We start from the raw sequence: 25341 nt of genomic DNA, 5'->3' as shown, positions 1-25341 counted from the left end.
CTATTGATTCTAAGTTGAAAGTAAGTTCCTTAAGGTCAGGGACTGCTTTATTTTTGTATCTCACATTAAACCTGACACACATTGGCACTTAATAAATACTTGCTGAATTGCAGGTACTATAAATGAGAGCTTTGTCCAGGGTTGAAGCTTCCATTATTGTCTAGTTGATACAATAATGGAAAAACTTGACCATATCTATAGGAATGCAACCCTTGTTTCCAAAGCTCATTGTTATGGGACTTCCTTCTTATTGGTAGATTTGGAGGCCCTCCCCTACATGAGGGATGAGGTGGAATTGACAATAAATAGAAAGCTTCAATTCTCAGGAGTTCCCCTTTGGGATTTTCCAAGTGAGAGTCTTCTCTGAGGATAGTTTTGAGGTGGCTTCCAGCTTTAACAGAGAACATGGAAGAGACTAACCTGATTTCAGGTTGCTGAAGGAAAAAACTCTGGGAAGACATAAGAGAATGGGTGGTCTACATCATATCCCTATTCCCAACTTACTACTCTAGAAACCTTGAGAACTTTCCCCCTAGGTGAGATCCAGGATGCTCTCCACTAAGCTGAGTTATCTTGGTTCTAACAGGAGAGCTCTTTCACCCAGATAACAATGTGGTATAATTCTATGTGTGCTCTCTCTGATTTCTCTTTTGCTACAAGTTGGATAAATGGGCTTCTTTGCTATTTGCCATAGCTATGTGTAATCATTGAACAACTGGTATTAGGTAGGATAAGGGATCAAGCCTTGGATATACAGCTTGGGGATTCCTTCCCCCCAAAACTGATAGTGATCAAAAGTTAGTTTGAGACCAATCATATTCCCCAGGCAAACTATTTAAGGGGACATATGGATGTACTTCTAGCCAGATACCTCATTCCCTGTCTCTGAGAGAAGCAGAGTGATAGCCTCCAGTCCCAGCCTCCTCCTTCCCCTTCTGGTAGAAACAAGTCTCCCTTGGAGAAGGGTGAGGAGAGAAGAGGCTAGAGGTATTTATTCTGCCTTCCTCTGAGCTAGAAGACAGCAGTCCTACCACATGTGAAGCCTTACTATACATTTGGTACCCATTCCATTTCCATTCCTTATCCTAACATTATCTCTCTTTTTAAAATTTTGAATTTACACACCATATAAAATAGGGATTTCTATATAAAAAACAGAAAAATACATCGCACATGAAATCATGGATCTCTATTATATATATATATAAACTTACTTTTTCTTTGGAGTATATAATAAATTCAACAGGTAATTTTCAATGCTATCCTATTAGTCTCAGTTTCCTTCTGACCTTCCTTCTGCTATCTTTGGTGCATTTTTGAAAAATTATTTTATGATCTTTTCTTTTTTTTTATTGGGGATTGGGGAGCAACTCTATCACTGGCCCCACTCCTGACAGTCTCATTACAAATGAAAGAGTTGGCTAGTTAGTGAAATAGTGGCTCATAGGTCCTTCTTGGGAGGATAAAGGAGTGAATGGAATTGATTTTATTGTATGTTAAATATTATTTCATGGGACACTTGGTCACCTTGCCTTACAGTGATCATGATGATCATAGGTGAATGGACATATGTGTGAGTTATACCAAATCTATTACAAATAATGAAGGGAAAGTGAAATTCTACTACAACACTGATGACTTCCTCCAAATCAAGTTTCTACATACATTTGTCTTGATACACTCATTTGTAAAACATTTCAGAGGAGGATAATACAATATATAAGCATTTATCTTAATAAACTTGTTTACAAAACATTATGAAGAAGAGTGATAGAGAAATATAAACCACTTTATCTTACTGAAGACCAAAAGCAGCAGAGGGGAAGCTGCAGAAAGCTTGGTGTGAGACTCAACTAAGTCTAGTCATTTAGATAGGCAGAATTGTAAGGAGGATGACACATAGATGTGAAGTGAAACAGATATGTAAGTATTTCCCTAGTGATGTGTCTTCATCATTGATGATAATGCACTGATCATATTTATGTTCTATCATCTCAGTAAACTATATGTGGATATAAACCAGTAGAAATATATCTTAAGAAAATGATATTTGAAAAAGTGCCTGGAAATGAAACATACAGGAGAAACATGTTAGACGGGATACAATTTTAAAGGCATATAGTATCAAGATCTCAAAGAGGGAACGATTTCAAAAGTTAAAAAGTTAAAAGATTATGGATAGTACTAGTATTTCCAAACCAACTGCAAAGACACCAGTGCTTATTGACTCACATGCCTACTTTCTCATCACTATAAAAATACTTATGAGGATGTTCTATGCATACTCATTACAGCCTTCTCTGACTGAGGGCATTTACAGCATACAAATAAATAGAAGCTAAATACACTCTGAATTGAACATCATTTCTATAGAAGTCTACACCTTTGCTGAAATATTTAAACTTGATCCAGAGAAAGTGGACACTATCAAAGAGGCAATCATGAATTTTGTCAAAGAAGATAGTGTACCTGGGGTTATTGATGAAAAATGTCAATTCCCAGTTTGTAGAAAGGACAACTAGATGGTGCAGCTGATAGAACACTGGACTTGGAATCAGTAACACTTATCTTCCTGAGTTCAAATCTGGCCTCAGACACTTCTTAGCTGTGTGACCCTGGACAAGTCACTTTAATCCTGTTCGCCTCCATTTCTTTATTTGTAAAATGAGCTCAAAAAGGAAATGGCAAACCACTCTTTTGCAGAGAAAACCTCAAATGGGGTCAAGAAGAAATAAACATGGCTGAAATGACTGGACAACAACACCACATACGGTTATTTGATTTTGTTGAGTAGATAATATGAAAGCTGTTTCCTGAACCTAACAGATTTCTTCCTGAATTCTAGGTCTCCTAGTGAAGAGAAAATGTAAATCTCAGGAAAGAGCAGTCAAATGAGATGTAAATGATGAGAATGGTGCATTAAAGAGAAAAGATAATGAAGCCTCACAAGCAGTCTTTTTGTGTTGGAGAAATTTCCAAACTGGAGCACCACTCTCCTAATTGATGGTGGTCTCTCTCAAATCAAAAGTATTTCAGAAAAAAAATCAACTGTGCTTCATTTCATTCCCAGTTCATCAGTCATCTCTTCTGTTTTCCCACAGTGGTCTTGTATCTGCATCAGTATCTTTTCCTTTCTCCTCCATTCCTGTTCTTCAGTTATGAAATCATGAACCATGATCAAATCAACTCTGCATTGTTCCTGAATGGGTTGTATAAATCTTCTCCCCAATGGCACCTATCACCATTCTAGTAATTTTGGGAACCAAAGCACCTCTCCACATTGTATACTGTCTCCCTGATTGGATTGTAACCACCTTGAGGACAGGGACTACATGTGCTTTTATATTTATATCCCCAGAGTTTAGCACAGAGCACAGCAAAGAGTAAGCACTTTATAAATGCTTTTTCATTATTCATCCAAGAGAGTTGTCAGTGAAAATGTGGGAATATACAGTTTCTCACAGAAAATTCTTAATACAAAATTCTTGAAAGGTATAATGAATGCAAGATCTTGATGTTTTTCATTTTTTACTGATGAATGACTCAGAACAAAATCCAATTTTAAAGGTTCTCCTCCAGCAAAGTTATCATGCAAATATTAAATTATTATCATACAAGAGTTGTTGATAGATGTATCCATAAAATATAATATAGTTTAATGATCTTCTGGTTATCATTTAAATCAACGCATAAAACAGGAAACATGTTCACAAAAGGCATTCACTGCTGTCAAAGTACATGCCCTATGCAAAACTGAAACGTATGAAGGATTACCCTATAGATGATGTGGTTTTTCCACATATTCTTTCTGTGGAGGATATTGCTGATTACACTGAGTCCTGGAACACTGCAGATTCCTCTCAATGAAATCTGCAGCCTCTCAAAAGAGATTGACCTAGTAATGCATAGAGGAAAAACCAAATATGCTAAAAAAAATTAATAGTGTATACAGAGTTTTAAAGTTCATAAAGAACTTTGCATATACTCTCTCAGATTACCCAAATTATGGTATGCCGTTGGATGGGAAACTCATGGGGTCAACCTACTATATATACATTTCAATATTAAATAAGAAGAAAACAAACTAGATCACATTTGAAAAAAAATTCTGTTAATTTCAAAGATTTCCAACAGCTACCAATCAATACCAGCTATTCTAATAGCCCAAGTTTTTCAAATTAATTTTCCCCTAGTAATGCTGCTTGCTAATTAAGGAATACCATGATCTCAGAACAAAATTGAAGGTGGCTCAAAGGATAATGGCTGTAGTATATCATCAGTGATGGGTTTTGTACACAAAATGGCATAGATCAAAGGCTTGCAAGACCAGAAACTGAGGTGGGCCAGTAACGTAGGGAGAATAAGGGATAATAAATAGACAGCCTAAGTTTTGCACTGAAACATGCAAAATGTTAAAAGACTGCTAGGTTTGGGAAGTAGATCCATTATATAAGATTCAAGGTATGACATAGATGAGAATTATAAAGGACTAGGAGGCTATGAAATCACGTATCTGTCAAAGTCAATATTTGGATCCATTGATCCAAAGAAGTTGATTTGAAGTAATTCCATCCCATATGTTTCTGTAAGGCCAGAACAGCCTCAGAAACTCTGAGTATTCCTAGTTGTCAAGGAAAATAACAGAAAAAAAATCCTCATCTGTAGGAAGGCAAGTTGTCAAAATTCTTAATAAGGAACTGATGGGAACCTGTTTTAATCTCAGCCAATCCTCAAAATTTACATCATATACTGAACACTTGTACCTGTGCTAAAGTAAAACTTTTTCATGATCCTCTTAAGTTTATGAGAAACTCTCATGTTCCTTTCAAAATATCTCTAAATTCTTTCACTATTCTGGCTTTAGATCTTGGAAATCTTCTCTTTTATCATCAAACCACTTCAGTGTTAATTTAAAAAAAAATAAAAGCATGTTTTCCCATGGAATTCTGAAGATTTTGCACCATGTTAAATCAGTCTTTTTTGGAGAATTTATTCTGGAACACGGATTTTTATCATTAAAAGAAATGTCAGAGACAATTTACTTTGATCTAATCAACAAATTGATCAACATCATTTATAAAGTACCTTTTTGTTGCTGAATAATTTTTCAGTCATGTCTGACTCTTCATGATCCCATTTGGGATTTTCTTAGCAAAGATATGTTAGTTGGCCATTTTCTTCTCCAGTTCATTTTACAAATGAGGAGCGAACTAAGTTGCAGGTTCCTCACACCTGAACTAAGGCAAATGGGATTACGTGACTTGCCCAAGGTCACACACCTAGTAAATGACTGAGATGAGATTTGAACTCATGAAGAGGAGCCCAATGCTCACTCCACTGCACCACCTAAGTGCCCTAATCTAGGCCAAAAACTGCTAGACACTGGGGATATTCAGATGTAAATAATCACTTCCCTCAAGGAACTTACATTCTATCCTGATGAACAAGATGTATCTACATATGCATTATTATATAAAAAGGTATATGAAAGAAGTAAATACAAGTCAATGGGTAGAGGGAGCCACCAAGCAACTCAGCATGTCAGGATAAACCTCATATTGGAGAGAGCACTAGAGCTGAGTTCTGAGGCAGAAGTTTCCTTCAACAACATCTCTGATCCCAACTCCTTCAGCCTCTACTGAAAGACCACTAAGGATTAGGAAATTTATTGCCTCACAAGATAGTCCATTCTCCTTTGGAAAACTAAATTTTTCCTTGCACTGAGCTAATATTTGACTGCACTTTCAACCACTGCCTTCAGTTCTGTCTTCCAGAGTCAAGCAGAATGATCCCTCTTCCAACATTTGAATATACCTATTATGTCTCCCCTAAGATTTTTCTTTGCTAAGCTAAGCATTTCAAATTCATTTGGACAAAGATATCATTCCTCCAAACAGGATAAATACCATAGTGATCTGGCCAAGGAAGAAATCAATAAAAATACAATCTCTCTCTTTCTGAACATTGTTTTTTCAATTAATTTAGCTTCTTAGCTCTTACTACTGACCCCCCCTAGAGTCCTCTAAGTCCCAACTATAATGCCAACTTCTATAGGAGGTCTTCCCTAAGCTCTCTTATTTCCAGTACTTTCCATCTTTTGATTATTTCCAATTTATCGAGCCTCAGACACTAACTAGCTGTATGGTCTTGGGTAAGTCACTGAACTCTGCCTCAGTTACCACATCTGTAAAATGAGCTGGAAAGGACAATGGCAAAACAATCCAGTATCTTTGCCAAGAAAACCCCAAATGGGGCCGTGGAGAGTTAGACACGACTAAAATGATGCCACATTTCTCCTCTATATAACTTGCTTTGTATATATGTGTTTACATGTCTCCCCCTTTAGTGGCTGTCACTCACCTCTTTGTACACCCAGCATTTAGCACAGTGTCTAGAACACAGTAGGTGCTAATAAATGTTTACTGATGAGCACTATACTTCCAATCTGGGGCAGCTAGAGGGTGCAGTGGATAGAGCACCAGTGCAGGAGTCAGGAGGATCTGAGTTCAAATCTCACCTCAGACACTTGACACTCACTAGCTACCTGACCTTGGGTGACTCACTTAACCCCAACTGCCTCCTCCTGGGTCGTCTCTAGTCATCCTGATGAATATCTGGTCACTGGATTCAGATGGCTCTGGAGGAGAAGTGAAGCTGGTGACCTGCATTGCCTTCCCTCACTCAAAACAAAGTCAAGTGCAAGTCCTGTCATTATTTCTCCAATGGCGTGGTCTTCTTTGACAACGAAGGATGAACACACACACGCTTCCAATCACTCAAGCGCTCTATCTTCAGCCTCATATATTCGGGAATAAGAAGAAAAATAATCTCCAACTGTCTCCAGAATAAGATACCCAACTGCACCTTAACCTTAAAATGTTTCTTTCCTAAGACATTACTCTATCTAAATTTCCAGAAAGTATTTGATACAGTCTCTCATAAAATCCGTATGTACAAGATGGAAAGATGGATGCTAAGCATTTCTTAAACCTTAAAATCCTGAGACAGAGACAGATGTAATGTCAGTTATGACTGTTGCCATGCTGTGGTCTAGATGGCAATACAGTTAGTAGATTTGGAGTTAGTTCAATGACTAGACCTAAAAAGTTGACTTTCACTTGGAGGGAGATCTCTAAACAAATGCCTTAGGCTTAGGGAATGTGTCTCTGGCCCTGTGCTGTTTAAAATGTTTGTAAAAGACTTGGACAACAGCATAGATAGAATACTCATCAAATTTATGGATGAAACAAAACTAGGAGAAATGACTAACAGAGCTGGAATCTAAGAAGAGATAGGGAGGCTGAAACTATGGGCCAAAACTCAATGAGTCAATAGTGTGATGTGGCAGCAGAAAGGATCATGAATTAAGAGAGGTAGAGTATTTAGGAGATAGGTCCAACTGTGTTCTGCTCTACCAAGGTCACATCTGGGGCATAGGGATCAACACTGGGCACTACACTCTAGGAAGGAGGTTGACAAGATTGTCTATAGAAGAGAGACCATGAGAGTGAGGGGGCTCAAAGATCATGCTACACAAAGATCAACTCAAAGAGCTGAAGATTGCTTGTTCCTCTTTGTTTGGTTGGTTTTGTCTGGACAAAAGAAGATTAAGAGGCACTCCCTTTCAGGACCTGAAGATTTCTCATCTGGTAAAGGGATCTGATTTGTTCTGCTTGGTCCCCAGAGAACATAACTAAGCTTAATATGTGGAAGTTACAGATTTGCTTTTATGTATGGAGAGAAAAAAATCTCCTAACAACTGAATTAAGCAAAAGTGAAATTGGCTATCTTATTAGTGAAGACTTTTCCTTCCCCACACCAAACCCCCCACTACTTGTCAGAGATGTTTTATAAAGAATGTTCAAAGGAGATAATATTTGTAAAGTTCTTAACATGAAGTCTGGCATAGAAAAGGTACTTCATAAATCCTTGCTCTCTTCCCTCCCTCCATCATCCATTAAAAAGGTAGCAATTAGAAAAGTGATCTCTTCTAATTCTAAAACTCTGTGATTCTGTAGTCAAATTTTTTTTTCCATTTTAATTTTTTTCTAATTTGTATTTTTTTTCCAATTACTGTGAAGATAATTTTCAACATTCATTTCTAAGAGAATGTTGATTTCTAAATTTTAGTCCTTCCCTCCCCTCACCCCTCCCCAACACGAGTTTATTGCTTTCATTTCCTAAAACTTCTGGTCATGAGCTCTGTCAGTGGCACATATTTTTTCTGACTCTTTCTTCTCCATATCTAGGCCAGTCACCAAGGTCCATTGATTTCTCCTCCCCATCTTTAGTTTCTTCTTCCTAACTTGAAATTTCTTGAATCTCTTCCAATTTTCTCCACTCCAACTACTATCAAAATATATCCCCTAACACCACCTGGAATACTGCAGTGACTTCCTAATAAATCTGCCCTCCCTTTTCATAGAATTTATTCTTCAAATTCTCTCTTTATATTGCTAGGCTAATCTACCCCATCCACAAAGCTATGAATTAAATGTCTGCTCAGAAACCTTCAAAGGCTCCTTTTGTTGTTCAGTTGTTTCAATTATGTGCAACTCTTTGTGATCCCATTTGGGGTTTTCTTGGTAGAGCTACTGGAGTGGTTTGCCATTACCTTCTCCAGCTCATTTCACAGATGAGAAAACTGAGGCCAACAGGCAGTGACTTGCCCAAGTTCACACAGCTAGTCAGTGCCTGAGGATGGATTTGACTTCAAGTCATTGTGCTATTTAACTTCCCTTGGGCAGCTTCCTACTACCTGCTAACCTACAAAGGCTCCCTACTACCTGCTAACTAAAATTCATATTCATTTGCCTGGTATTCAATAATTTCATAATTTGACACCATCCTGCTTCTAAATCTTCTCTCATACTGCTCTTTTTCTTCCCCCTTTTACTTCCATTTCTCACATCCCAGTCTTACCTTTCTCCTTCTTTCTTTTCACCTTTCCATGCTATCAATTCCTAATCCCTAGTCCTAGTGCTGCAGCACTCTCAGTATCCATACTTTGTACATGCATTAAATGACCTGAAACATATCTTTTCACTCTAGGAATATTAATTAGAATGTCCATAAAACTCACCATTCTGGCACACATTGCTCTGAAACGTTAAAGGTTTATCTCACATACTTAAACCTATGAATCAGTTTGTGGCTTTAAAAAAAATTAGGCAGTAAGCTAAAATAAATAAAAATTTTCTCCTCCCTTTTCCTTTTAGCTTTTGGCATCCATGATGAGATCTATGTTTATAGAGAAGAGTAAAAGTATTCTCTTAATCTGCTAAAACAGATATGGAGAAAGTAGGAGATGAGAAAAAATATGGTTGGGGGCCAAGGGACAACTTCAGTATTTGTGAAACATTCATGGGTTTTACAATTTGGAAACTATCTGTAAGATGAACTTGGCTCAAATTCTGAAAGGAGTCAGTGTGGTGCAGTGGATAGGGTGTTGGACACAGAAGTAGGTGGAGATGAGTTCAATTCTGCTTTCTACCACACTGAATGTGACCCTGGGCAAGTCGCTAACTCTGTAAGTCTGAACGTCCCTATCAGTCAAATGACAACCTTGGACTAAACAATCCCTAATATCCTTCCTAGCTCTATATTTATGATCCTATGACAGAGGCAATTAGATGGAAATTGGGAAAAATTATGGAAAGTTATGATGATAGGAGAAAAATACAAAAAGTCATACAAATTTGTATGGCTATCCATTTGTTTGTTTCTGTGAGAGACATCATACTATGGTGGAAAGAACTTGAAGCCTTTCTAGATTCCCTTAACTGTTGGAGTTTGCTATCTCCTCCTCAGATTACTGTGGAGATATTTTTCAAATTTATAGGTTGTATCCACCCAGTTTTTGAGGGCAAGGACTCTGTATAACGCCATCTTCACATCCCTAGTACCTTTCATGTAATTGTTGTTCTTGCAGTTCAGTCATTTCAGTCATCTTTATGACTCTATTTGGGGTTTTCTTTGCCAAGATAGTGGAGCCATTTGCCATTTCCTTCTCCAGCTCATTTTGTAGGTGAGAAAACTAAGGCTAACAGGGTTAAATTTCCTGTCCGGAGTTGCCCAGCTAAATTAAGTGGACAAAGATAACTTCCTGACTCTAGACCTGGTGTTCTATCCACTGCACCACTTAGCCTTCAGGAGTCAGAAAGACCTTAGTTCAAATATGGCCTCAGACACTTACTGGCTATGTGATCCTTAACCCTGTTTGCCTCAGTTTCCTTATCTGTAAAATGAGCTGGAGAAGGAAATGACAAACCACTCCCATATCTTTGCCAAGAACACCCCAAATGGGGTCACAGAAAGTCAGACTGAAACAACTAAACAATAAAAACAACAAAATGTTTGTTGCACAGAATTAGATCAGAAAAATCTGAGTTCAAATTTGGCTCCAAATTATTTACTGGCTAAATGACTTTGGGCAAGTCATAATCTTTTGGATCTTACATGTCTCCCATCTAGAAAACGGCACTGGTATTTAAACTGTCTATGCCACAATGTTATTATGATGATAAAGTTCTGATAATGCATACAAATCATATTGTAAGGCTCAGGGCATTGTAGAAACATAATGCATTATTAGGTGTTCCCTGTTGATTCTTTACAGACTACTAACTGAGAAAACAATGCCTATATCTAAACCAGACAACAGTTTTAGGGAAAACTGGATCTGTGCTTTGCCAGCTCATGATGAATGAAGTCAACGGCAACATTGATTTTTTTATGTTGTTTAACCCACAGAAGAGTGGCTGATATCATTATTCCAAAGAGGTGACAGCAATAGAAGTGGGGAAAAAAGGCAAATCCCAGAAAGGCATGTATTAATGGACATGTGCTCTTGGAATCATCAGCACAATTTCCTCTTTCAGACCAGTCTCAGAGTTCAGGTAGGGTTCTTTGAAATACAACTGAATCACTTATATAACAGTGCTCTACCTTTTTTTTAACTTCTCCTTCCTCAAAGCTGCTATTCAGTTTCATCATCCCTGCACCCCTCCCAATACACACAAGCACACACATGCACACACACCACATACACAGATACACCCACACATGAGCACATGCGCACACACACATACACACATACACACACAAACACAAATGCACCACACACACATACACCACACACAGATGCACCCACACATGAGCACATGCGCACACACACATACACACACACAAACACACACAGACCACACACACATGCGCGCGCACACGCACACATACCACATACACACAGATACACCCACACATACGCACACACATGCACACACAAACACACACACAGACACACACACACATACCACACACACAAACACAGACACACACACATAAACACAAACACACACACACACACACACACTCTTAAAAGCTGCTTCAGGTTGGGATGACAAGTTCATTTCTACAATTCTTTGGTTGAAAAGATCCCTGAGTGATTGTTTCATCTATCCTTCTGACAGGAGATAAGACTAAACTAAATCATCCTAGTTTGGGGGGCATGATAGGAGATATCAATGTCAATCTGAAAAACGGTTTTAGAAATTTCTATTTTGATACAAAATGTTAATAGGACTCATCCACATTTCCAAATGGATGCATTGTGTTTTCTTCCCTCTGTGTCCCACCTCCGTCTCTTGTTTCAGAGTTGAAGAGTAATGGGGCTGCAAGTACCTATCTGTAGCAGACACAAATCTGAGTTTCTCTTCTCAGTCATGATTCTGACTTCCTAGACTTCAACATTATACGTTGGGTGACATCTTACTCTGGATTTTCCCTCAGCACCAGGGACCTCCTCACACTGGAATGTTCAGCCAACTTTGTGACTGTCTCATGATGGAACATCCTTCTGAAATGCTAGCCCCCTCCTCTCATGGATGAGTGCTTCAACACCAGGGAGTCCACATTTTGAGAAAGGGTACTGCCAGTGGCAGCTAGGTGCAGTGCTGGATGGAGTGCTGGTCCTGGAGTCAGGAAGACTCATCTTCCTGGGTTCAAATCTGGCCTCAGACACTTTTCAGCTCTGTTTCCTCACCTGTAAAATGAGCTGGAGAAGAAATGGCAAAGCTCACCAATATCTTTGCCAAGAAAATCCCAAATGGAATCATGGAGAGTTGGATATGACTGAAAAATGACTTCGCAACAACAATGTAGACCTGCCAACCTTTATTCCCCTCCTCACTATGATTCTGACTATCTAGACATGAATGCCATGTCCCCACAAGGTACATTTATTTTACCCCACTCCTTCTCCTCTTTTCAGATCCCTTTGGAGTTTGTTTTCTCCCCACTGGAATATAAGCACCTTGGGGTCAGGGACTTTCTTTTGTGCTTATATTTTTATTTCCAGCACTTAGCACAATATTTGGCATATATAAAGTGCTTAACAAATATTTGCTTGTTATATTCCCCTGCCCTATCAAATTTCTTGGAGAGGTACAGGTTTGCTTGAAAAGGTTTTTCCCCCCAATTAAATGAAAATAATGGAAAGGATGTGCATGGAATAATAAATTCCTTACTTTAATAAGCCTCTGATGAAGATTAACGTCTGATTCTCACTGGGCCTGAAGATTATATGGTGGTGTTTATTTTCATGCATGCTTAATGTTGTGCTTAATGATTTTCAGGAAAGGAGAATCTACCATTGCTAATAATATCCTTCCAATGCCTAACAATCCTTGTCTCAAGATTAAGAGTCCCGTGAGAAGACAGATATAAAACATCTAGTCTATTATTTTTCTTTTTCTGTGACGAGTTTATTTCCTGTTTCTTCCAACAACTTAAAATATATTCATAAATAAAAGAAAGATTATTAGCATTTTCCGGCGACAACAAAAATGGTTACTGGAACCTTGAATCATTTAGCCAGAGGAAGGAGATGGTCCCATTCCTGTGGTTCTGGAAGGCACATTTGCACATTCGGGAAAATGATGACTTTTGACAGAGAGGATTATAGTATTGCAATCCCTTCAATTACATGCCTGAACACAAAACCTTGATTATGTCATTCTTACTGAGACAGGAGAACACAGATGGAATGACCAAGCTCCTCTTTGGACATTTGGAAATGGTTAAATTATTTTAATTATTGACAAATATGAAACGAGCAGGAGACATTTTCCAAATGCAACTAAGTAGCGTCCAACTGGAGTTGGGTGGGGGAGCGGAGTTTAGAGGAAAGGAAAAGATGGAATGTGAGTAAATCTCCAAATATGTAAAATCGAACTCTGCAGGCACTGCACAGGTGTCTATCTAAAAGAGTACATGTGCAAAATGAGGAAGAGAATTTCCTTATAAAGCTATAGATGCTTTCTCATACATTCTTTAATTCCATCCACAGCAGTGATCATGAAATTCAGAGAAGACACAAAAAGAAAAATGAGATGAGTAATACAGCTAAGAAGACATTAAGACTTAGAGGATTGTAGATTTGGAGCAGATAGGAACTTTGATGGTCATGCGGTCTAACCTCACTTTACAGAGGAGGAAACTGAGACTGAGAAGTTAAATGAATTCCCCAAAGACACAAAGGTAATGAGTGGAAGAGTTGGGATTCAATCCAGGTACTGTGCCACAATTGCCTTGGAAAAGTGATGTCTACTGAGGTCTAGATCCTGTTCTTCTATCGGAGCTTACCTACTCACCTCAATGTCAAAAATCAGAATATATTCTTGGCTTTAACCTATAATTATGTCCTTCCTGAAACACTCCCTTAGCTATGTGGCCCCAGGCAGGTCATTTTAGTGCCACCTGCCTCAGTGTCTGTAAAATGGAGATAACATCTTCTTCACAAGGATGTTGTGAGTACAAAATGAAATAGCACAGGTAAAGCTCTTCGCAAATCAGTAAGTATTTATATAATACTTATATAAATGCTAGCTGCTATGATCAACCACAGAAGGACTGAGTTACATATGATAGAAGCTGGTGGTCTCCAAACTTGAATCCAACACTTTCCATTATAGTCACAATGATATATTTTCATATGCTGATGGGGAAGAGGTGGGGATAAGGGTTGTGAATCGGAATAAGCAATCCAAACATCACCACAAATGGAGTGAAGATGAAAAGACCCTACGACCATCTATATCTATAGCCACAATCAAAATTGTGCCAGCATCTGCAATGAAGTTCATTTGTTTCACAACAAATATGATCCACAAATAGCTCAAAGAAAAAGGGCTATCTGTATAAGAAGGAGGAAAATTCCATTAAAGGCAAAACTCAAAGCATGATTTGTCATTTCCATGTTCACATTGTTGAAGACACAAACAATGGGTGGAACCAGATATGAACATTTTCTTTCTGCACTCTTATATTTAGCTGTCTCTAGGATAAAATACAAATGAATCAGAATATGACTCCAGTCTCCTTTCCTAGACTGATTACACATTTCTCCTCTTGGTGCACTCTATAATCTGGTAAAACTGGTGGATCTATTTTGTTTTGTTTTTCCCTCGCCTGCCATTCCATCTCCTACCTCTTTGCCTTTGCCCAGGCTGTACTCCATACCTGGACATCCTCCAGGGTTAGAATGACCTCCTTCCTCACTTGAGCTTCATGGAATGATAATAGAAATAGATATTTATTCAGCCCTATAACATTGGCAATACAAACATATAATCTCAAGAACCCTGTAAAACAGATATTAGAAGTATTATGAATTTCATTTTACAGAAGAGGAAATTGAGACCTAGAAGAGTTAAATGACCAAGGTCACACAGCCAATGTCAGAAATTGGATTTGATCCCAGGGCTTCCTGACTCAGAGTTCAGTCATACTGTCCTCCATTAGGCTACAAAAATAGCCTAAACCTTGATGACAAAAGTAGATACATGTGACATCTAATAGTTGTGTGACCCAGCTAGGAAAGTCACTTCTCTGAAACTCTGTTTTCTTCATTTATGTGATTTAGTCCTTTCTCAAAGTTGGCAGTCATGAAAGACTGGGATTTCTTTTCTCCCAAGATTTTACCAACTCTGACAGGTGGAGATTATTAATTAAACATTCTGCAATGAGGTGAGTCTTATGCAAATGGATTTGAGCCCCAGGTTACATGAAAAAAAAATGGAAATCATATTACCTAGAATACCTAGCTCAGGGGATTATTATGAGACTCAAATGACATAATACATTGTAAAGCATTTTACCAACTTTGAAACTCCACATCAGTTATTATTCCTATTTTCATCTTTACTAGAGATTAGTATTTTGATTATATCCATTCCTGGCTCTTCAATAATCTTATTCAGATAAGTGGATCCTTGAATAGACTGTATTTTATCTCTCTAGAATCTGTAGAGGAAAAATGGCTCTTCTTATACAGTATATAGCAATTGCATTTACACAGAGGAGAAACAAGGAATCAGTCTACAGATTTAGCATGTGAAAGAAAAAGCTGGACTGATAAAAGCCCCGAGGACTAAACGAATTAAAATTTAACTCAACTCAGTAGAATGAAGTTTGAATTATATTTGAAGGCACCTCAGAGATTGCTTAGCCCAATCCTGCTCTACTACATTTTACTAAATGAAGTCACAGAGGCCTTGAGGGCTGACTTATTCAAGGTCACAAAGCTAATTAGTCAAAGAGCCAAGATTAGGAAACAAAGCTCATACATTTTTATTTAGTGTACTTTCTATTATGTCAAACTGCCTTTCATTTTATCTTCTCTAATATTTCCATTGCTTTACTTACCCAAAGATGCCACAAACATTGTCAAATAATAAATGCCAACTGTCTGAAGGTATTCTCTATTTTTTCTTTATTTTAAGAATTTTATTCAAAAATGAGGGGAAAATGAGAATGTCCATTTCTTGTATTGTCCAACAGCCAATCAATTTCATTTAAAGTTGTTTTTTTTTAATTAAACTGTGATTCATTCTGTCTGACTCCATCCATAACTCAGTTACCTCCATTAGAGGAAGTTAAAGCATTAACACAGGGACATCTTACAGTCATTGGGGATTCAGGGAGTATTAATCTAATGTACCCCATCTTAAATGCCCACAGGGAAGCTCAGTTCAGTAAGTGAAATAATACAACCAATTCTTTGAACAACCTCAGACTTCTCCTTTCACCTACACCTACTGATCTTGTGTGCTCTTTGGGACTGGTCTGTTACCACCTCAATTCTCATATACCTCAGGGCTTAGAACTGGAGATTTCCATAAGACACTCATCATTGATGGAGAGAATAATTACTCAGTGTTCTGTGCCTACATAAGGGTCTGAATTGGCCAGAGCTTGAGAGAGAAGGGTTACTTCTTTTGGCTTCCAGCTTTGAGAGTGGACAGAAGTGATTCTAGGCTCTCTTCAGGGAAAAATCCCCAGAGGAAAAGAAAGACTTTAGAAGAAGTCAACACATAGAGAAGCTACTACTTGGAGCATATTCCTATTTCTAGCTCACCACACAGAGATTATAGGGAATTTCCCCTTGGGTGACATCATGGTTTGTCTCTGTCTCTGTTTCTGTCTCTCTCTCTTTCTTTCATATTTTTTTCTCTCAGTGGGAAAGTTCATTCACTTTATACATTTATACATATATTCTAATTTCTACAACTTCTCTGATTTTTGTTTGAGATAAGCTTAGATAGATCTGTTTATTTGCCATTCACTTGTTGTGTTAGCCTTTGTTTAATTGTCATCTGATGGGAAGAAAATTAAACCTTTGGATATACTTTGGGGCACTCCTTTCCAATTAAAGAACAGTGGTTAGGAAAACAGTGTGAACCTAAAAATGATTTCCTTATGACAAGCAAATATTTAGTGGAGTAAATAGATAGAATTTTCATTTATACCTTTTCCCTGAGGATAGCAGAGCAACTTTGTGACCATAATATCCTGCTCCCATCTGGGTTGGAATAAAGTCTCCCTTGGATATGTATCCATATTTCTCTGCCAGCCATATTTTGACAAACTTATATGGATATCCATATAACCTACCTGGAAACACACGTCTTACATTCAAATCTCATTGATTTCTTATTACCAAACACTTGACTATATTTTGAATACCTCTTTGTCCTTCATCATTCTTGGGCTCTGTTTCACCTTTCCTCTATTTAAGAACATTAGACAACCCTAGTGCCATGGTATCTCATTCTCACCAGAACTCACAGGGCACCAGAGAAGGTTGCTGGTCACCCTATATTTTATACCTTGTATAAACTCAAACAGGACTCACTCCTTAGGCCAATAAATCAAATCCTTCAGCTTATATTGATGTCAAACATTGTGATATTCTACATAACAAGTATAGCAGTCCATAACAGTTATGGTATACTAATTAAGCTAGAATTTTAGTCTATTCTAAAATAGTAATTTAGCTATCCTTAGCAATACAATGATCCAAGACAATCCCAAAGGCCTAATGATGAAGCTTACTATCTACCTTCAAAATAAAATGACATTGTCTGAATACCGACTGAAGCAAAGGCTAACACAAGTGAATGACAAACAAATTTATCTAAGCTCACAGCAAACCGAAATCAGAGAAGTTATACAGATTAGAATATACTAGATAATGCATAAAGCCAATGAACTTTCCCACTTAGAGGAAAATATGAAAGAAAGGGAGAGAGACAGAAGCAGAGATAGAAACAGACACAGATACAGAGACAGACCATGATATCACCCAATGGGACATTCCCCATCATCTCTGTGTGGTGAGCTAGAAATAGGAATATGCTCCACTTTCTTTCTTTCATTCTTTTTCTTTCATTCAAGTCTCCTAGTACACAATGACTAATACAGAAATGTTTCACATAATTGAAAAAAATTTAAATAGTAATTTAACTTGTTAACTCTTAATTTCTCTGATGAATTTCTAATCACTAACAGGAAAACAGATTCCCAGACCCCAATTAACATAACTCTGGAGTGAGTATCATCTCAATCAAGTGTCATATTTTAAAGAAAATAGTCATTTCTATGAAAGTAAAATGCAATATAAGAGGAAGCTAAAGAAATTGCCATTTTTTTTCCTTCTTGAGCTTGGAACATACGTAGAGGGTTATGATGACATTCCTATGACATACTTTAACAAGAACAAAAATGCTTGAAATCCATTTCCCATTTAAATTTTATCTTCTGCTACATGAGGCAGAAGAAAGCAGGCAGCTTTCATTCTGGAGTCTTCCTTGTCCATGGGAGGCTGGTCATAATAAGTTATCTCAAGCTTTTTCATTAGAATGACAATGCTAGATGCTCAAAACCTATTTACCAAGCCATTAACTACTTCCACCCATCAGTCTTCAAAGAGAAGATGTCTTCCATGTAACAAGAGCTTCAATGGAAGGAGTGAGTGACTGAATTAGGCATTTAATCCATTTCCATAGGCTCAGTAAACAGAACACCAACATTAGAAAGGGAGAAGTCTCCAGAATTTCTTAGTGGCCCAGAAGGTTAGGACCACTCCTAAACCAAATTCTTGAAATTCCTTATTGGCACAGATGTAGGAGTTTCCTCCTTCATCCCTCCACCCATGTCCCACAGCAAAAGGAGAATCCACCTGGTAAGAGAGACCCAACTTGTACCAACTCCAGACTATCAACAGCCACAGAGCAGATTGAACCTAACAATATTTCCTCCTCTTCCTCCTCAAATCTGGTGGTATAGGCACTTACCTTGCATTGCCCTGATACACAGATGGATGTGCCATTCTGGTCACAAGGAGTGCCATCAATGACCTTCTCAGCTTGCCTCACATAGAAACGATAGCCCATTGCTTGGCAGTTCAGTTCACACTTTTGATTTCCCCGTACTATGAAGAAATAATGCGAAAAAAATCCACAAGTGGTCAGTTCTTAGAGTGAAATTAGTATGCAGAACCATAATATTAAGCTGCCCTTCTCCCATTTTTCATGGACATGATTCATCATCCTATTTTTTCTTAAAAAGTCAACAGACTAAGTGTGTGTATGCATGTGTGTGTGTGCATGTATGTATATGTAAACACAAAACTAATATTAAAGCTCTCTTCTAAGCAACATGTTCCAAGGTCATGCAAAAGTCTGCATTTGTAATTGTTGCTAACAATCGCAATTTTTTCCCCTTATACAATATCAGGACATCATATTTTCCCTAGTATATCCCCTTTTCCTACTGTTTCCATTGTCTCACACTCACATGTTCATTGTCTCACACTCAAAAGTAATCTCAGCAAACTAACAGAAAACAGAACAGTAAGGATAACTGAGAAGTAGCTGTGAACTCCCTGTATCTTTGTTCTTATAAAGATCAGACAGAAGTAGCGTCTCCAAATCACAAAATCTAAGAGGTTTGAGGTGTTATCTAGTACAAATCTTTTCTTGGTTCATAAATTTTTCCTACCATATCTAGCTAAATTAGTTAGAAGACAGGAGGCCCACTAAGTCAGAAGATGTGGTATATGATCTTGGGCAAGTTAGGTCACATAAGGGTTTTCAACACTTTTGTCTCTATCCCCACTTTTCATGAGATATAAATACTCAATTATAGGAATATTACATTTTATACAAATATCCCTGAAAATGTTACATCTCTTCTGAGTATAGGAACCTGGGTAGAATATGCTCCTTTCTTCTATATCTCTTGGGATACTATTCATATATACATACATACATACATACATACATATATATGTATATATATATATACATATATATGTATGTATATATAATCTCCATGAATTAGTTTCTCACATTATGTCAAATCATAGCTGCCAAAGAAAGACATTAAGGAGATGCTTATATGTGAAAAATTAGTGACTGAATCCCCAAATACACCAAAATATCAGATTAGGAAGAAATTATAAAGGCTGCTCAACCCATGCATAAATAAAAGTCAGCCCAAACAACATTTCTGACAAGCAAACATCCAACCTCTGCTTGAAAAATTGCATTGACAGGGAACTCACTACCTCTGAAGTCAGTCTATTCTATTTTGGGATAGCAAAAATTTTTAAATAAGTGTTTGTTTAGATCAAATACAAACATGCCACTCTGTACATCCACATTTTACTGACTTTTGGGACTGAGGAGAACAAGTCCATTATCTTTTCTACCAATAATTCTTCAAATATTTGAAGATAGCCATCATCTTCTCTATGTCTTTTCTTCTTCAGGCTAAGGATTGTGATCCAGTTCCTTGAACCAGTCCTTGAAGGCATAGTCTCCAATTCTCTCACTACCTTGTCCCTTTCCTCAAAGTATACTCCAGTTGGCATATATCCTTCCTAAACTGTTGCTCCCAGAACTGGACACAGCTTTCCTGACATGGCAACTGAGCAAGGCAGTGCCCAATAAGTCCATCAGCAGCCTTGCAATGGATATTAACCCACTCAATATATTCCAGGTCAACATTAATCTTGTAGGCTTTCACATCATACCAGTACCTCATTTTGAATGTTCAGTTCACTAGATCTTTCTGTATAAAGGACTACATAATCATTCTTCTATAATCTTACACTTGTGAAGCTGGTTGCTGTTTCTCAATCTAAGGGAAGAACTTTAGATTTCTTTCTATTACCTTCCATCCTGCTATATCCAGCCCATTGTGCTAACTTGCCAGGGATCTATTTCCATCTTGACTATCAGTTAGCATATGAGCTCGTTCTCTTCCAAGTGGAATACTTTGATGACCTTATGATTTCCCTGAAGCAGGTATTCCTAACTATGCTGTTTACAACCTGTACCTCCCTTCCATCCAAAGATGTTGTGGGCCTTGTTAGATGTCTTAACATTTGATGGCTTCAATGAAATTCATAGCTCTCCATGAGTTATCCCTTATTCTCTTTCCATGACAATATATCTCACTGATAAATTGATAATTACCACTTCTATGACATTGTTCATTGTTAATGTTTCAGCCTATACATTTCCATTTCTTTTTAGGCAACCAACAACTCTAACTTTTTAGAAAAGTCATTTTCCATTGCTTGAATTTACACAGAACCATAAAAAAAATACTGATGTTGAAAAGATATTTTTTGTTTCAATGAAAGAGGGGAGGTTCTTCTGATATAAAAACAAAACCTTATTGTGGTGTTATAAATGTGTATAGGTACCTGGATGAAAGTAGGATTCACCTGAATTTCAGTAGGTTACCTCTATGGCAATCCCAAGTTTATTTAGCTTTTAATGGAATATAAACCATAGTAGCCCTAGAAATCTGGGGAAAATGTAAGACTCACTAAAGAGAAAAAATTCTGTCTACTGTTGTTAACTACTTAGAGTCATTTCTGCATTTTCTGTGGCACATTCATTACTATCTTAGGGATTTGTATCAGAACTGGAAACTCTTCTAACCACATCTATGGAGACCTAGACAAGAGCTACATTCCAGAATTTACCAGAAGTAATAATCTTGGTAGGGAAAAAAATGAGCCAAGGAGAATTGTTTCAGAGAAAACTTGAAGGTTAGACTAAGTCTATGAAAGCTCGTCACATGAGGTGCTGGGTCATGGGTTACATGGTATTCTCAAAGATTAGACTCATAAATGTTGCCAAAGGTTACAGTGGGTCAAACTGATACTGTAAAAGTGTTGCATCTCTTCCTCTCTCTGGCCCTGCTCCAATTTTACTGAGAAAATACCAGGTAAAACAGATGATAAACAGTGTAAATAAATTCTAAAGACTCTTCCATGAGGACAGAACATCTGTGCTAAGTTTAAGATCCATTGAAATTTCACAAATTCATTCCAAGTTTAGCACAAAAGTCCAAACTTCCAGGCTCAAGTTCCCTTTTTCGTTAGCAATATATAGGACATTCTCATTCAAAGGAAGCAGGATCGTAAAAGCAGCTCATAAAACTTGGATGTGGCAGAGTGCTTACCAGAAACATTCTGATGAGTTAAGTGTAAATGAATAAGAAACATGTGGACTTGATTTCTTGGGAATACATACAGGGGTTAAACGAAGGGAGGAAAAAAGGTGCTCAGGGAAAACACATTTTAGATTTTACTGAAACCCAAGCACAGGACAAAGAGAATGAGGCACTTTTGCTAAACTGAGTACCTTAGCATTAGCCAGAGCAAACTCTAGAGTTCAGTCTTCATTCTCTTGCATTATCTATTTGGTTATCTTGCCATTTTGTAATAGATGGTCAGCTTCTCCTCATATTTAAATATTATGCTGAAGTCAGACTAATGTCATTTAGTCTAGTTTCCACCAGACTACATTATTCAGGGCAAAGTTATGGGAAATAAAGTACAGAAGATGCTTCTAATAATTCAAGCTCTCTTTAGAGCTTTTCTGCCTTCAGACAGAGAAGAGAAAGAGTGAGAGGGCATATTTCTAAGACTCAGTTTGTTCCTTTTCTAAAAAAGAAACTTCTCAGGAGAAGAGACCAAAACATCAGTCTGGCAACACATCATTTGTCAAGAGGTCATTTTCTTAGCAGTTTCCCAAAGTATAGACCCAAAAGAAAGCCAAAGAGGCTTCTGAACTCTTGAAACAACTATAACAAATTCTCGGCACTAAAACCAGGCACTTTACTCCTGCTCCTCACTCAGTGTCTTTCTGACCTTATTCACTCTGCAGACCTTAAACTTGGCTCTCACTTTCCTTACACAGAAGAATATTAGAACTAATAAACTAAAAGAGGAAAAGTGAGGCTGTTAGAAACAGGCACAGTCACAGCAGTAGGAATGAGCACTCAATTGTCTGACATAGAGGAGAGAGACAGAAAAAAAATTAAGTAAATCTCGAGCTTTGTAAACGTCCTTTGTTGTGTTGTGTGGCAAGACTGATGCTCCTGAATCTTCAAGAAAAGACCACATAGAATGGTCCTAATTAGATTAGATGTCCTCTGTTCAAGAAAACAGATAAAAATGCGTCCAAAGGTTGAGGAACAATTGAATTCATTGTGATAGACAAATATAATGGAATATTGTTGTGCTGTAAGACAATTTAAATGGGGAGATAATCAAAAATATTAAAAGACTGAAATGAAATAACCCAGAATACATATATATATATATATATATATATATATATATATATATACACATATACATAAATATACATATGTATGTATGTATGCATCTATGTATGTATACATTGACTTTTGTTGTTGTTCAGTTGTGTCTGATTCTTTGTGATCCCATTTGGGATTTTCTTGGTAAAGATACTGGAATGGTTTGTCATTTCCTTCTCCAGCTCATTTTATAGATGAGGAAATGGAGACAGTAAACAGGGTTAAGTGACTTGCTGGCATCACACAGTTAGCGAGTGGATAAAGCCAGATTTGAATTCAGGTCTTCCCAATGCCAAGACTGGCACTCTATTCACTGCATCACCTAGCTTCCTGCATGCATTGACTGCAGTGAAGTAAGAAAATACAAAAAAATAAATAAATAAATAAAGAGATTAGAAGGGTACATGGGATCGAACAGTTTAGTCTCATTTTGTATAGCCTATCATCTAGGGAGCTTTAGACGTTCTCCAAATTCAGTTCAATTTCATGTCTAACTCAACAGTAAATCACCTGTCTGGCTCACTTTGCCATTAACTCAGAAAAGTTGAGAACTTCTAAAGTTAGCTCATGTCTAACTGTTTGATTGTGCACAATGCTAATGTATGCAGGCAAGGGAAAATATGACAGCAAAAACAATTAATCAGGAAAGAAATGAACAGTCAACCAACTAGCTGCTTGACCAGCTGTTTGTAATTTTCATGAATCCTCATCATGGCTCTCCAGCTTTCATAAACCAGCCCTGTGGTAACTGCCATTAAATCTCCAGTTTCTAACTATCTTCCAAGCAACATTACAGACATATAGACCTCACAGAGGATGAAGAACTTATTCTCCCAATGGTAATTCAACTTTAGGTAGAGTCACATTGGGAAATGTCTTGCCCTGCCTCATCCCTGCCTATTGTACTCAGGTCCAGGTATTTTAGAAAATGTAGTCTTTTCCCTTCTCACCCACACCCATTACATTTCTTAAAGTTAATATTTACATTATAAAAATGAATTTTCAAAAATGGAGTTAGTAATTTAATATGTGATTGAATGTATATGTGTATTTAAATGTCTGGTTTTTTTATGGATATTAAGAAGTTATTTTCATCATCATGGAGATTGATCCTGCTTGGATACTCAACACCATAGATCCTTCAGCTGCCTCTCCCCTCTGTTCAGAGATCTGGAGAGCAAAGCAATAAACTCCTCCCAAAGCCTACCTTTGTAGAGGTCTCAACTCTCCAACTAAATTCTTCATTTTCCATAAGATGCTCTATGTGGCTTCAAATCTTGGAACATCATGTCACAGAACAAGGTCCTTTCTACCCCATCTTCCCCTTTCCTAGTCTTACTTTTCAATTTCTTTTCATGTATTGCCTTCTCCCTCTAGAGTATAAGCTCCTTGAGGGCTAGGACTTTCTATTTTTTTGTTTTTGTTTCCCTAGCACAGTGCCTGACACATAGTAGGTTCTTAATAAATGTTTGGCCAGCTAGATAGCCCAATGGATAGAGTGCTGGGCCTGGAGTCAGGAAGACCTGAGTTCAAATCCAGCCTCAGACATTTACTAGCTGTGTGACTCTGGGAAAATTATATAACCCTGTTTCTCTCAGTTACCATATCTGTAAAATGAGAAGAAAATGGCAAACCACTCAGTATCTTTGCCAAGAAAAATCTAAATAGGATCATGAAGAGTCAAACATGACTCAAAACAACTAAAATAAATGTTTATTGAATATTGACTTGGTTTGGAGCAATAAGAGGTTAAGCTTCTTTGTCACAGTCACCCAGCTAGTATGTGACAGAAGCTAAATCTGAACACAATAACTAAGACCAGTGAACTACTACATGTTTATTCACTGAGTAACACAGAAGTTACAGATGAATTGCTGATCTATATTGTTAGAGGAAGTTTCCACACTAGGAATGTGCTACGTCAATGAAGTCACAGATTATGCATGAAAGAAGTACAATTGATAAAACATTTGAGAATGATTACAAAAATGGGGGTGGGGGAGGAGGGATGTCTGGTACTTGAAAAGGTAACCTTCGGGTATATGGAAAAGTTACATGGAGATCACTTCAGTTGCTAGCAGTATGGGATAACTGAGGATTTACTGTTTAATGCTTCTCAATGAAGCTACTGTATCTGGCCAGAGAAAGATCAACCAAACTGAAATCCCAAAACACCCTTACCTGAAGTATAAGCATATATACATATATATGGGTGTGTGTATATATATATATATATATATATATATATATATATATATATATATATATATATATATATATATATGTGTGTGTATATATATATACATATATATATACACACACACACACGTGTGTGTATATTTATATATGTATTACACATATGCATATATGTACATATAT

The 25341-nt window shown here is 37.4% G+C and overlaps 1 protein-coding gene across 2 annotated transcripts in view; it reads right to left on the bottom strand.

Annotated features, from left to right (window-relative positions):
- The window catches only part of THSD4 (thrombospondin type 1 domain containing 4), a 946642-nt gene that overhangs the window by 447852 nt on the left and 473449 nt on the right, over window positions 1–25341 (bottom strand). For both annotated transcript variants that reach the window (XM_072615569.1, XM_072615563.1), the window contains exon 7: window positions 18633–18769. In XM_072615569.1, coding sequence (XP_072471670.1) covers window positions 18633–18769 — 137 coding nt within the window. The remainder of the gene's footprint in view (window positions 1–18632; window positions 18770–25341) is intronic.

The sequence above is a fragment of the Notamacropus eugenii genome, chromosome 1 (assembly GCF_028372415.1).
Source record: "Notamacropus eugenii isolate mMacEug1 chromosome 1, mMacEug1.pri_v2, whole genome shotgun sequence".
NCBI classification, from domain to species: domain Eukaryota; kingdom Metazoa; phylum Chordata; class Mammalia; order Diprotodontia; family Macropodidae; genus Notamacropus; species Notamacropus eugenii.
This window is presented reverse-complemented; position numbering and strand designations above follow the sequence as displayed.